This window comes from Orcinus orca, chromosome 7 (genome assembly GCF_937001465.1).
Source record: "Orcinus orca chromosome 7, mOrcOrc1.1, whole genome shotgun sequence".
Classification (NCBI taxonomy): Eukaryota; Metazoa; Chordata; class Mammalia; order Artiodactyla; family Delphinidae; genus Orcinus; species Orcinus orca.
In genome coordinates, this window is record NC_064565.1 from 54,061,184 (window position 1) to 54,076,662 (window position 15,479).

The 15,479-nt window shown below is 34.4% G+C and overlaps 1 protein-coding gene across 4 annotated transcripts in view; it reads right to left on the reverse strand.

Moving 5' to 3' along the window:
- LOC101289367 (sodium channel protein type 3 subunit alpha) overlaps positions 1-15,479 on the reverse strand; it is a 113,212-nt gene that overhangs the window by 57,545 nt on the left and 40,188 nt on the right. For 3 of the 4 annotated variants that reach the window (XM_004283601.3, XM_004283604.3, XM_049712049.1), the window contains 6 exons: positions 13,850-13,978; positions 13,077-13,168; positions 12,007-12,279; positions 11,745-11,808; positions 6,650-6,791; positions 5,334-5,540 (listed from right to left, as the gene is read on the reverse strand). In XM_004283601.3, coding sequence (XP_004283649.1) covers positions 5,334-5,540; positions 6,650-6,791; positions 11,745-11,808; positions 12,007-12,279; positions 13,077-13,168; positions 13,850-13,978 — 907 coding nt within the window. Of the gene's footprint in view, positions 1-5,333; positions 5,541-6,649; positions 6,792-11,744; positions 11,809-12,006; positions 12,280-13,076; positions 13,169-13,259; positions 13,352-13,849; positions 13,979-15,479 lie in introns of all 4 variants that reach the window. The other variant, XM_004283600.3, reaches the window with a different exon arrangement.

Genomic DNA, 15,479 nt, shown 5'->3' on the forward strand with positions numbered 1-15,479 from the left:
AAACTGGAGAAGATATGAAACTCAAAGCTGAGTTCTCATTAAGTATATTCCTGTTTATAAACATAAATGATTAAATTATGAGAATATTGGTTCAACTCTTTACATATGTCATTACTGAATACAAACAAATCTAATATAGCTACCATTTTGTTCTATCTTCTCCACTTAGACTCTAAGCTAGTTAGGAGTTCTGTCATTTGTGTGTGTGTGTGTGTGTGTGTGTGTGTCTGTGTGTGTCTGTGTGTGTGTGCGTACATTGCCTCTTCTGTCTCCTGACATAAAAAAAGACTCAGTAAATATTTGGTGAATTAAGGTGAAAAAAGACATCGTGCTGTCAGTTGTCTTAGACACTGAGTGAGGGTGGGGGAAGAACAAGACATACTTAGACTTGACTTTTTAAGATCTCATAAAAACTGTGTGTCAGAATGGTCTGTATAATAGAAACATATTTTAGAAAAGAAGATAAAACTCATATTGAATGCTCTGACAACATGTTGTGCTTTATGTTTCCTCCTCCTTGAGAAGCAAACCTTCCTAAGTAGCTTCCATTTCTGAATCTCATCTCAACTAAAGATTTTAAAAAAGGTTTAAAACTAAAGGTGCTGTGATACAAATTCTCTGAGATTAACATGACCCCAGGGATGGGAACTATAGCATTACATATAGTACTAAATATGTGTGTTAGGCTAAGCAACACATAAAATGTTTATATTGAATACTATATTCATCATGGAAACCCAGATCTAAGACTCGATATAGGACAATGCCTAACATTTAAATGAAACTTTAATTCAGAACTTATAGAATTGCATATAATCAGATAACCAGATTATTTTATTGAATTCTTGATCATCAATATCACTTTTAATATCATCAGTAATGAAAGATGAGAAATATTAAGGGCCCTTTATAAATATGAATGTTTAATATAAATGTGTAAAATAAAGTGGATAAATGAAGTACTAATCTGTAGCAAGTTAAATATAGTTGCATAGTGCTTGATACATAGGAGATACATAATATACACCACTCCTTGAAAGAATGAATATATATATATATATTTCTTTTTATCTGAATAAAGTCAGTTCTCCCTTCCATTTTGTATAGGCAGAAACACACAACACATAGTGCTAATAATTTATTGGCTTGTTTGTCATCAGGAACAAAGGACGTGGAAGTGGTGGTAATATTCCCTTGCCATAATTCTGAAACTCAGTTCATTTAAATCACTTCTGGAATTTGTTTTGCATAAGACATGATTTCCCTACCTATCATGGGTAACAGTTGGAGTAACTCAAAACCAAACAGATTTGCAAGGCAACAACGGTAACCTCCCAACACAACACATTTTCTGTGTCACTCGTTAACTCAAATTTGTCACTTGTTCCACTTCCAGGGATTTGCCAATTCCCTTTCAAAGGCAGATGTTTCCTGTCACCTCCCATGTCTGTGTACCTGTTTATACCCAGCTCTGTGACATGGCCAGTGTCCTGTTTACTTAGACTAATAGGGTTACTTTCACAACTGCCTTGCTGAATTCCTCTTGTAACAAATAACAAGTATGTGCTAATATTTCCACAGGGAATAACATTTGCTTTTTCTTATATCATTTCTGTGTGATTCAAAATAGGCTCTATAACTTACTGTATCTGTGTGTCCTTAAAAAATAAAACCACATGACTATGTGTGATTATACTTCACTGTAAACATAAGATCCAGTTTTAAAATCCCATTTTAAAACTACAAGACATTAACTATACTTATTACAATTCTACCCCTAATTATATTGGATCTCTTAAATGCCACTATTTCTAATTTTGCCCCAAAGCTTACTCCTAAATTTTTCCTATCAGACCAATATATACTGCTATGGAATATGCTATGTTGGGCACTATTAGACGTTTAAAGATCACAAATTAAATGCCGAACACAAATATGACGGTATAGGACAAAGCATTTCTTTCTTTGTTGGCTTTTCTCTCTCTGTCTTTTAAAGTTGTACTTGGTTTGTGAATCCACTGAGCTGAATACGAAAATTTTTTTTCATGTCTAAACAATGACTAGCACTAGGAGGTCCTTCAACAGTTATTAAATAAAAATGGAAATGATGCTAGGCTTCATGAAGTCATTAGCTAGAGAGTAGCTTTTGAAGAGTCAGAGGTGGTCAGCAAGACTCACATTACACTGGAGCACCAGTGATCTCATGGGTGGACTAAGTCCACCCCCCCCCACCTGCCTCCACTCCCTCCTCTCCTTGAACACTGGCTATTTATTGGTCATTGCCAACTGCATTGTCAATAAGGAAGTAAAATTAACTTAGTCCTGTGCCATCCCAGTCAATATTAAAACACTGGGATAAGATACCCTGGAATCAGTATAATTTTTTTTATGTATGAAGCTAAAGCTGAATCAAATCATGATTTGATCACTGTAATCCAATAACTGACTTTTAAGTGAAAAGAACTGACATTTTTTTAGCTGACCTAATTAGGATAGAGATAATTAAGTTCTTTAAACTTCTGTTAGACATAGTGCACTTTTACTGCTAAATTTAAAAGATTATACTCTTTTAATTGATGCCATATTTTCCCTAAAGTGGCTGAATTTCAGAGTACATTCTTACCCCTGTACTGTATGTCTGTTTAGTATTTTCAAGCACATCGCTTTGTCTGTTCTTATAAATGATAATAGAATAATCCAATGCTTTAAAATACAACTGTGCATTATCTATGTATACATGTATATTATTTCCTATAACATTTATTTAAGCTTCAAAATGAAGAAATTCTTTGCCCTGCAAATAGCTATCTTATTTCATTATCTCACAAATGTGTTTTATTTGTAGTGATCTGGAATAAACTCTTAGATACTTGAAATATAGAAATTTATGGCAAGCACGATGTATACTTTATAAGATTTTCAAGAATCACCAAATTTGTTTATGGCTTTTCTTATAAAACTCAATAAACTATAACCATGATACTGCTCTGTACCCAATGGTAAGACGAAGATTCCAAGGATTTACTGACGTTTGAATAATGCTTCAAATATTTGGAAACATCCATCTGAAAAAAATCACTATGCACAAAAGTTATTTGGACTTCTGCTTCTGATCAAGATATAGTAACAGCTCAGATTTGCTCTTCCTCTGAAACAACCACTAAAACAGACTAAATACATGTAACAATGGTTTTGAAGACACTATATGAATGGGCCATTGGGTAGAATTTTCAGAAGGATTTTCACTTAGTAGTAGGGAATAATTAGCCTTAGATAAAATTCTAAGTTCTACCTAACAAATCTTCAAAGGTTTGAAGATGGAAAAGATCAAACTGTTTATAAGTAATTTAACTATGCTCCCAAACAAGGATTGAGAATTTTTATAGGAATACAACAATATCCAGCACCCCAAAAGGTAAAGTTTCAGACGTCTGGAATTTAATTGAAGATTGTCAGAAATGCAAAAAAAAATCAGGAATATGTAACCAAAAATGAAGAATAAATTATGAAAATTGACCAAGATCTGACACAGATGTTAGAATTAGCAGACAAGGACTTTAGGACTCTAAACAGTTATTATAACTGTATTGTGTATGTTCAAAATGTTAGCTGTGTGGGAGATATAAAAGAGATGCAGATCAAGCTTTTAGAGATGAAAACTGTAATGTCTGAGATGAAAAATACAGTGGATGGGATTAATGGCAAATCCAGTGTTGCAGGAGAAAAGATGATAAATTTGAAGACATAACAATAGAAACTATCCATACTGAATTGACAAGCTGATTCTAAAACTCATATGAAGCTATACATTTTTAAAATATATTTGACCTGGAATAGTCAAAACAGTCTTGAAAAAGACTATCTGATTTCAAGACTGTAGCTATTAAATAGCTACAGTGATTAAGAGAGTACAGTTTTGGTACAAAGAGAAGCAAACAAATCAATTGAATAGGATAGAATCCAGAAATAGACTCACTCACATATGGACAATTGATTTTTGACAAAGGTTCAGTGGCTGTTTAGTGGAGCAAAGATATTTTGTTCAACAAGTGGTGCTGGAATAATTAGATATCCATATGCAAAAAAAGCCTCAACACATAAATCACACCACCTTACACAAAAATTAACTTAAAATGGGTCATTGACCTAAATACAAAACATAAAACTATAAAAATTTCAGAAGAAAAATTAGGAGAAAATATTTGTGATTTTGATTTGGCAGAAATTTCTTAGATGCAACACCAAAAGCATGATCAAAGAAACAAAAAAAAGTTTGATAAACCGTACTTCATCAAAGTTAAAAACTCTTACCTCGGAAAAGTACAGTTAGGAGAATGAAAGACAAATTACAGACTGGGAGAAAATATTTGCAAAGCATAGATATCATGAAGGACTAAAGGACTTATTTCATTTATATATTAAAACTACTCAAACTCAATAATAAGAAAACAAACAGCCCAGCTAAAAAATGGGCATAATATTTGAATATCCACTTTACAATAGAAGCCATACAGATAGAAAATAAAAACATGAAAAGATGCTCAGATTCCTTAATAATTAAGAAAATGCAAAATAAGACATCAGTGAAATACCTAGTAGAATGGTTAATAAGACTGATCATACCAAATGTTGGTGAAGACGTAGAGGATCTATAATTCTCACTGAAGTGAATCGGATTTTGCTTTGTCTTCCCATGACTTTCACCTTCAATTTATGTTTTTTTCTTTAAATCAAGTACTGTTTTTCTCTCTCTTTTCCTCAAGACATGAATGCCCCATTCACTATGGCCCTAGCCCAAACGTCCTTTAATATTAATCAGAATTTAAAGTTGGAATCTAATAGCAGATGCCTTCCTGATATCCTATTGTGCTATAGAAATTCCAAAGAATGGTTAATGTTAGGTATGCATAAAGTTTTCTTGTTCACATTTGAGATCAATCAACTATAGAATAAAACTTCAAATGTTGTAATTAGGGGTAAAACAGGAATAGTTGGAAATATCCATTATGTATATTTTCTACATTAAACTGAAAATCAAAATCTCCCCTGAGTTTTCATGTGACAATTGCATAGTTAACCTTATTCTGAATACGTTTTCTACCCTGAGCTAATTTCCTTATCTATAATATCTAAAAAGCTACTCTGACTCTAACTTAGGAAACAATTTTATGTTTGAATAGCTTTCTCTTTTCTAATGACAATGCCTGTATGCCAAATGAAAAGCCAGTTCCAGTTTGACCTCTATGGTACAACAGTATTCCTACTTAAAACTAAATAATAATAACAATGATAATAATAATAATAAAGCAGCTTTGCTTATTATCACTTAGTACCTGAGCTTCTTCCTGTTGCTTTTTAATCTGTTCGAGCATTTGCTGAAATTCAGCCTCTTTCTGTTCTGCCTCTTCTAAGGTGGCCTGATTCTGTTCTTCATAGGCCATGGCTACCACAGCCAGGATCAAATTCACCAAATAAAAAGAGCCCAAGAAAATCACCAGGACAAAAAATATCATGTATGTTTTTCCAGCAGCACGTAACGTCTAGGGAAAAAAAAAAAGATAAATTTCAACAATATTTTATAAAATGTCCCCAAATAAAGATCGGATTAGCATCATTAGACAGAAGACAAATGCTTTTTAGCATTCAATGTATTTTGACCAAGATTTTATTTGGTGTTCAAATGCACACACACACGCACACACACACACACACAGACAGACACAAATAATAGTTAAATTATTTGAGGCTTGATTGTAGTGTCATTTGATGTAAGCATACACATTTCAAATTAGTATATACTGGATATGTATTTGAGCACTACTAAAATGCTTTTCTTAGAGTCTATAATGTGGGGCAATATTACAAGTAAGGACACTATTTTTAATTCCTTTCAATGGAGTTACTACTCTCCACATCATCTAGAGATAACATCTTTCTTCCCTCCTCTTCTAGCTCCAATTAACCTTAGGTTTAATTTGAAATTTTTATATAATTGAATTTCAAAATCTTTTCACATGTTCTTGTTAAATCCACAACTATATTATAAACTCAAAGTCATGAACATTCTCTGCATCCTCCATAGCGCCTAGCAGAATGCTTGTCATCAAAGAATCTCTCTCAATATACATGTACTGAGTGAATGAACAATTGGGATCCTAGGCACACTTGCTTTATGCTGTACCCTTCTCTGTATTCTAGAGTATTATAAACAAATATCTATACTAGTCATTTCATATATGTTCATAAATTTAACTTTCATGCATGTTAGTTTGAACCTTTCTGCTGTGCTCTGAATGTGTGTGTCCCCCACCCCCCGCCTAAATTCTTATGTTGAATTCCTAATGCCCATTGTGTTGCTATTAGAAGGTGTGGCCTCTGGGAGGTGTTTAGGTCATGAGAGTGGAGCCCACATGAATGGGCTAATAAAAAGAGTGCCTAATAATAAGAGACTCCAGAGAAATCCCTAACCCCTTCCTCTGGGCGATGACACAGCAAGAAGATGTCAGCTTATGAACCAGGAAGAGGGCTCTTGTCAGAATGCGATCATGCTGGTGTCTTGATCTTGGACTCCCCAGCCTCCAGAACTGTGAGAAATGTATTTCTGTTATGGCATTTTGTTATAGCAACCCAAAGGGACTAATACACTTACCAGCTGGTAAAGGTTCTCCCAGTAGTCTTGAGTCATGAGTCGAAATAGAGACAAGAAAGCCCAGCTAAAAGTGTCGAAGCTTGTGTAGCCATAGTTGGGGTTTCGACCAGCCTTCACACAGATGTATCCTTCCGGACACTGGCTGCAAGAGAGAGAAATGGAGCTGGGGTCAGCAGAGCAATTATAGCTATTTCAATCCATATTAATTTATAGGAATTGTCAAAACCCAGAGTTGCTGTCTGTGATGAATTTGCTTGCCTTCATTTCCAGAACACTTTAGATAATTGTTTACAGTGAAACTGTTATCAGATGAAATTTAATAGGAAAATCAATAGAAAACTTAGGTGTGAGGAATCATTTATAGACATTTAGAATGACAGAGAGGCAGCAACCACACATTTTTTTGCCTCTGACACCTTTCTTTTCAAAGTGGCAAGAATCAGTGATTAAAAATGAAAAGTCAGAAAACAACCAAAAGGTAGGGAACAACTTAATGAGTTACTTCATTAGTCACTTCTATAAAAATTCCTAAAATAAAACTTACATTTTAGAATAATTATAGATGTGCAGAAAAATTGCAAAGAGAGTACAGAGACTTTCCATTTATCCCATGCCTAGTTTCCCATATAATTAACATCTTATGTTGGTATACTACATTTCAATCAATATTGCTATATTATTATTGGGCTTCCCTGGTGGCACAGTGGTGGAGAGTCCGCCTGCCGATGCAGGGGACACGGGTTCGTGCCCCGGTCCGGGAAGATCCCCCATGCCGCGGAGCGGCTGGGCCCATGAGCCATGGCCGCTGAGCCTGCGCGTCCGGAGCCTGTGCTCCGCAACGGGAGAGGCCACAACAGTGAGAGGCCCACGTATTACAAAAAAAAAAAAAAATTGATATATCATTATTAACCAAAGTCCATAATTTAGTCATATTTTCTCCGTTTTTCCCTAATATCCTTTTTACGTTCCAGGATCACATCCAGGATGCACATTACATTTAGTCATCATGTCTCATTAGGCTCCTCTTGGCTGTGATAGTTTATCAGACTTTTCCTTGTTTCTGATTACCTTGACAGTTTTGAGGAATACTGGTCAGGTATTTTGAAGAATATCTTTCAATTGGGATTTGTCTGATGTTTTTCTCATGATTAGATATTGAGGTTATGGATTTTTGGGGAGGAAGACCACAGATGTAAAATATTTTTATCCTTACATCATATCAAGGGTACATGCTATCAGTATGACATCACTGTTGATGCTAACTTTCATCACCTGACTTGAGATAGTGTTTGTCAGGTGAGATAGTGTTTGTCAGGTTTCTCCACTGTAAATCTACTCTTGTTTTTTCTTCTTTTTCCATACTGCACTCTGGAATAAAGTCATTATGTGCAGCCTACACATAAGGAGCAGGGAGTTATGATCCACCTTCTTAAGAGTGGAGTATGTACAGAAATTATTTGGAATTCTTCTGCATGAGATTTATCTATTATCTCTCATTTATTTATTTATTCAATCAATTATGTATATAAGTATATACTCATGGACATTCATTTTATACGTTGAATTATAATACAGTTATATTTATAATATAATTATTGTAATTTTTTGCTCAAACTATTCCAGTTTTGGCCATTGGGAGCTTTTTCACTTGACTCCTGTATGTCTTTGCCACACCATGGAGGTGTGTGTTTTGTTTTTGTTTGTTTTTCAGCACTTTCTTACATTCTGGAACTACAAGATGCTCCAGGATCATCTTTTATATTTTCTGCCCCAGTCCTAGAATCAGCCATTTCTCCAAGGAGCCTTTGCTCTTTTATTGAAGAACAGCATTAGAAATTATGATTAGTGTGTGTATGTGTTTGTGTATATACATATATCTCCTCGCTCTGCCAGCTGAGGGCCTAGAAGCAATGACACTGCCTTGGTAATAAACACAGCACCCAGATCTTGCTTTCTAATACCATATATATATATTTTGGTATGTGCCTAGATTAAGCTAAATATATGGTCATACTCATTTCTCCAACTTTATTTCATTACTATGGGATCATTCTGGATTGATCCTCCTCCCTTTGCTTATCTGTAACCCCTCACTCCAAAAGTGAGAAACCTGGCTTCTGTCATCTGCTATCTATATACTTAATTGTTCAGTACCAGTATATATGTATAATTGTTTCAGTATTGTTAATCCATATTATCATGGAAAACAGCTTTATCAAATAGAGTACAGTTCCTTTTGCCTTAGTCTTACAGGCTCCATTCATTTCTAAAGTTTCTTAGATTAGCACCTATTCCCCTCCTTCAGTGAGGTTATTTTATATTTTAAAATATATTTAGATACCTTTGTCACATTCTGTTTCAACCTGGGATCCCTAAACCTCACGTAAGATTTTTGTTTTTGCTTATACTGTTCAGTCTTTGTGCTGTAAAGTTCTATGAATTTGACAAATGCTTAACGTTCACCATTTCAGAATCATACAGAATAGTTTCTCCACCCTACAAAATCCCCTATGCATCAACCAGTCAAGGCCCTACCCTGAACCCCTGGAAAACATTGATCTTTTTATCATCTCTATTGTGTATCTTTTTCAGAATGTCATGTAATTGGAATTATACAGAATGTAGCTTTTTCAGATTGGCTTTTTTTCACTTATTAATATGCATTTAAGGTTCATCAATGTTTTTATGGCTTGATAGCTCATTTCTTTTTATTACTCAGTAATATTTCATTGTATGAGTATACCACAGTTTGTTTACTCACTTCTTGAGGGATAACTTGATTGCTTCCAGTTTCTTGTGATTATGAATGCATCTGCTATAAATATTCATATCAGGATTTTGTGTGGATATAAATTTTCAAATTAATTAGCTAAATATTTAGTAGGGCAGTTGCTGAGTTGTATGGTAAGACTGTTTATTTTGTAAGAAACTGCCAAATTGTCTTTTAAAGTGGCTGTACTATTTTGCATTCCAACCAGCAATGAATGAATGAGAATTCCTGTTCTGCATCTTCACCAGCAGTTGGTATTTTCAGTTTTTTAAAAAAATTTCTGTCATTCTAATAGCTATATAGTAGTAAGTCATTATTGTTTTACTTTCAACTCCCTAGTGACAAAAGATGTTGAGCATCTTTATATATCCATATTAGCTATCTGTGTATATTCTTTTGTAAGGTGTCTGTTCAGAGTTTTGCCCATTTTTAAATTGGGTTATTTGCTTTCTTCTTTTGAGTTTTAAGGGTGCTTTGTTTATTTTGGATACAAGTCCTTTATCAGATATGTGTTTTGCAAATACTTTTTCCCACTCTATGGCTTGTCTTTTCACTTCCTTTACAGTGTCTTTGCAGAGCAGAAGCTTTTAATTTTAATAAAGTCCAACTTATCAATTATTTCTTTCATGGACTGTGCTATTGGGGTTGCATTTAAAAACTCATCACAAATTCCAAAGTCGTGTAGCTTTTATTCTATGTTTTCTTAAAGAATTTTAATAATTTTGTATTTTACATTTAGGTTTATGATTAGTTTTGAGTTAATTTTTGTGTAGGGTGTAAAGCTGTATCTAGATTCATTTTATTGCATATGGATCACCAATTGTTTTAGCACCATTTTTTGAAAAAATTTTCCTGTGTCTATTGAATTGCATTTTCTTCTTTGTCAAAAACTAGTTGACAACATTTTTTGTGGTCTATTTTTTTGGCTGTCTGCTCTGTTTCATTGATCTATAGCTACTATTTCCCAATACCATATTGTCTTAATGACTATAGTCTTATAGGAAGTATTGAAGTTGCATAGATTTCTTTAGAATTTTATTTGACATTTAACAATAGAGTGACGGTCAATTTTACCATGTAAATTACCTGACCCATAGCAGGTACTCAATAAAGGGAAGGGATTAGTATGGTTTAGTAGGGATAAAGTATGCATTAACCAACCTTATCCAAAATTTCATCTAGGTTTTTAACCGTAATAATAAAAACAATAGCTAACATGCAATAAATGTTTTTGATGGACCAGGTGCTAGTCCAAGTGCTTTATATGTATTAAGTAATTAATCACCATAATAGCCCCAAGGGAGAGATGATATTACTCTCTTCATTTTAGATATAAATAAACTCAAATACAGAGAGCTTTGGACACTTTTCCAAGGTCAAAGAGATTTTAAATGGTGGAGGTAGGATTTGAACCCAGGTATACATAAACTGTAGAACCTATGCTCTTATTCACCATGTTCTCCTACCAAAGTTTGAGAAAACTATCAGGAAAAAAAATTTCCCCCAAATTCCATCTCTGTGACTGGTATATGGTTTCAGTAACCCTCTTAAACCTTTATGACCACACCAGTTTCCCATTTTCTAGGATGACTCAAAATATGTTCTGTGTAAGTTCTGTGATCTAAGAGTCACTTACTATTGCTATCCCTTGGCTTCTAAGAAATTCACTCTCTACCCTGATTTAAAATTAATTTATAATACTCTTGGCAAAATATGTTAAGTATGAGAGACTAGCAGGATAGCTAAGACATTACAGCATCTCTTATTGTAGAATGTGAAAAAAAACTGTAAAATATGCAGATGCAGACTCAAACATGCCTTTGACATACATCTGCCACGTGGCTTCCTTGCACACAGGATTTCATGCTATTTCAAGAATACCTAAGTCTCTCAAAGCAGTTTCCCAACTGGGTTTGCACCCTGAAGACCATGTTACAGTCTGGATCATTTCTAGCCACAGCAAAACTTATCCCATCAATACATCCTCACATCAATCAAAATGTACCCATCTTATGTTTCCTTCCCTGTAATTCTTAAATGGCTCTGATGGGTTTACAGACAAGACAGATGATGGGCCTTCACACTTGGAGCAATAATTCAGGTACATCCTAACTGTCAAATTCTTGATGACAGTTCTTCACCCAAAGGGATGATTTTAATGGCTGTGAGTTTAGAATTGATACCAATCCAATTAAGACAGAGAAGGTACTTCCTAAGTAGGCAGTACCACTCTTTATTATACACATGTAAGGCTACCCCGGTATATTTTTCCTATTTGCTTTTTTTCCAAAGTGTTCTACATCTTTAGAAAAAAGTTATCCTTACCCTGCATCTGAGCCATTTCCACAGAGTAAAGGGTCTTTTTGTCCATCCAAAACATAAAAGTGACCTGTTAATATAAAGAATAAACTGTTTCATTTCATATCAGTCCTATTGCCATTAGGAACAAATGAGAATTTGTTTAGTTCAGTTATTTCCAAAGTGGACAACAATTTACAAAGATGGCTTCAAGCCCACAGCCTCAACTATTTATAGTTGAAAACTCATTCAGCAACACTGAGATTAACAATGGAGCAATCTTGCTTACCTTCCTCTTCAATGTAATCCTTCCAGTTAAATGTGCTCATTGTTACATTAACAAATGTCCCATTTGAATTCATTGTGCCATTAAAGAAGGAGGTGGTGTTGGTTTCAAAAGCAGAATTGCTTGGGGGCCATTGCAAACATTTATTCCGCAGGTTGCCCATGAACAGCTGCAGACCAATTAGAGCAAACACGCTCAGACAGAACACAGTCAAGATCATGACGTCAGAAAGCTTCTTCACAGACTGGATCAGGGCACCCACGATGGTCTTTAAACCTGAGGAGAGAGAAGGATAGGTCAGCTGAGGAAGAGTGTCATAAGCCACAATGTCTTCTTAATAGTCATACACATTCTCTTTCCCCACAAACAATTGTTTGTCTCTTTAGACATCAAAGCTTTATGGACAGCCAGATGGTTTGGGAAATGGATGAAGAGCAGATTTTATTTATGATCAGTGTGCTTTCTGGAGGTTTAAAATAAAGGTGTAAATATCTAGGCAGGAGGTTTTCTTAATGTGTGGTTTTATGTGCTGCCACGAACATGTGAAGGCAAACTTGCAGTTGTTTTACACTTCAGATTTTGTGTTTCATGAGGCTGTTTCTCTCCAACCATTTTTTAATACTAGCTTCCAAGTAGCAATGATTTAGAGGAGGAAAGAATTTTAAAATAATAAAAATCCCATGCCATGTACATGCTGTTCAATAATAATCTTTGCTCCTTTATAAGAGGAGATCCACTTTCAAAATAGATCCACGGTAAATGGTAAAATCTAAATCAGTTAGTAAAGCCATGGTAGCAAAGCTTTTTTAGAATGTAAGAAAAAGAAAACATTGCATCGTAAATGCAAAAAAAAGTGGGTGAGAAAGAGAGCAAAACCAGTATTTTTTATAGACACCTCATGCAATTCTCTGTTAAACTCAAAGGCTGACTTTATAAATAAACATGCAATTTCATTTGGCATTCTTGAAGATGACAAACAATAAGCAACAAGGCTAATGTTATAAGTGTAATTTCAACCTCAATATTATTACAGTGTATTTAAAGTCAGCCTCGGTGTTTAAGCTAGCTCTCACCTGGAATGACTGAAATTGTTTTCAGTGCTCGGAGAACTCTGAATGTTCTCAACGCTGAGACATTGCCCAGGTCCACAAACTCTGTCACATATCTGTAATAGGGAGTTCACACACAAACACAATAACACAAAAGAAAAGTTGGAGATATAAGGGGCCTACCATCTTACACCAGTTTCTTCTTACCTGGGATTACAGAAATAGTTTTCAGAGCTCTCAAGACTCTGAAAGTTCGAAGGGCTGAAACATTGCCTAGGCTTACAAATTCTGTTACATACCTGTAGAATTAAATCAGAGTTACTGATAGTTTTGGAAAAGTTTATACTAAATAAAGAATGAAAAGTGGTTTGGTTTGGCATATAGAGCCCCTTGAGTTTTATGGAAATGCTATAGACTTCAGGGTGCCATGTGCTAACAGCTGCCTTTACGGAATAAAATATTGCTGCTTTATTTCAATGCAGTTTTCACTAATATGAACAAGTTTGTTTATAAAACTAATCGAAGTACAGTTGGTGGTATTAAATTATAGTCAATGAATAACTTCACTTTGATGAAGTAGAAGGCTATATGGCATGAATGTAATTCCATTTATTGCTCATTTACCAGATATATTTACCTTGCAATATATATTCTAATATGTATTCTCAAAATATATGAGGCATATAGTTAATTTGGCTTATAAGCAAACTCTACTTTAAAAATATGTCACAACTACCTTATTTATGCTGCAACTATTTTCATTCCTTTGAGCTTAACATGTTTTCAGAAATACTCACGCCATCACAATGACACTGAAATCCAGCCAGTTCCATGGATCACGAAGGAATGTAAAATCTTCTAAGCAAAACCCTCTTGCCAAGATTTTTATAAGTGACTCAAAGGTATAGATTCCAGTGAATGTGTACCTAGGAAAAGCATCCAAACAAAAATTAACTGCTTCGTTTGAACTGTTAAAATATAGCAAATCCTATCCTTTTGTGGTTTTTCACTTCACTAAGACCTTGTTCCTTATTTCCACTTACAAAAAAAACCTGCTAGTTTAATCTTATGAGCTTGAGTAAAGGGTTAAACTGAAGAGATAATATCTTCCACAAAGAATCTGATCTTGTTTAAATATTTAGGTTTTAGAATAATAGTTTCATGTGTTTTATGGATATTTATCAAGCTTGATGTGCTAGAGCAACACTGTCCAAATGAAATATAATACAAGCTACATATGTAGTTTTTAAATTTCTAGTAACCAAATAAAAAGGTAAGAAGGAATGAGTAAACTTAGTTTGCATATTATATTTTATTTAAACCAATATATCTAAAATGTTATCCTTTCAACAATTAAGACTAGCCAAATTTCAAGTTTCAATAGCTGCATGTGGCTTATTGGACATTATAACTCTAGAGATAACATTTCTTGGATTTGTTTATTTATAATAAAATATTTCACTCAGATTTCTTAATGATTAAAATAATTTGGGGGGATATTTTACATGTCTAATCTAGAAAATGTACTTCCCCCCTTTTTTTTTTTTTTTTTTTTGCGGTACGCGGGCCTCTCACTGTTGTGGCCTCTCCCATTGCGGAGCACAGGCTCCGGACACGCAGGCTCAGCGGCCATGGCTCACGGGCCCGGCGGACCGGGGCACGAACCCGTGTCCCCTTCATCAGCAGGAAGACTCTCAACCACTGTGCCACCAGGGAAGCCCTACTTCCCCTTTTTATCCTTAAGATTCAGGCATAAAGTTATAAATCTGCTTTTCTCCCTCTCTCTCTCTCTATATATATATACACACACACACACACATATATTCACCAAATATATATATATATGTATATATACATATTCATTAAAAAACTTTCAGTGCATTAGTATTTTCTGTGTGTGTGTTTACACAATTACCAAAATTACCAAAATTCAGGGATACCAAAATTCCTGAATCTAACCTCTCATCAGTTACTATGCAATTGGGCCAAATCATTTAAACATGCTCAAATTCAAGTTTCAGCCTCCAAAATGGTGAAAGACTTTTCCATTTGTTGTTTGGTAGTGAATTTCTAGCCCTCTCTCCTTTGAGTGTTGACAATACAAGTTATTTCTGTTTCTTCCAAAAATAGTTGGGAGAGAGTACTTGTTTTTCAACAGTGGATTCTTTTTAAAAGTACAATCTAAGTTTGTTCTTCAGATTACTCTCAAGCCACAAAGATTTAATTTACTTTCATTAAAATTCATTATCTTTTCTAGCCTACTAGTATTTTATATGTGAAAAAAGTTAGGAGAGTTATTTTCGCTTTTTTTTTTCTGTAGAAATTTCTCTCTTATGAGGGAACAAAGAAATCAAAGGAAAATGTATGCAGAAATCTTCACGTCTAGTTTTCCTAAGTCTTCCTTTTTAAAACAAGTCAATTAATTTC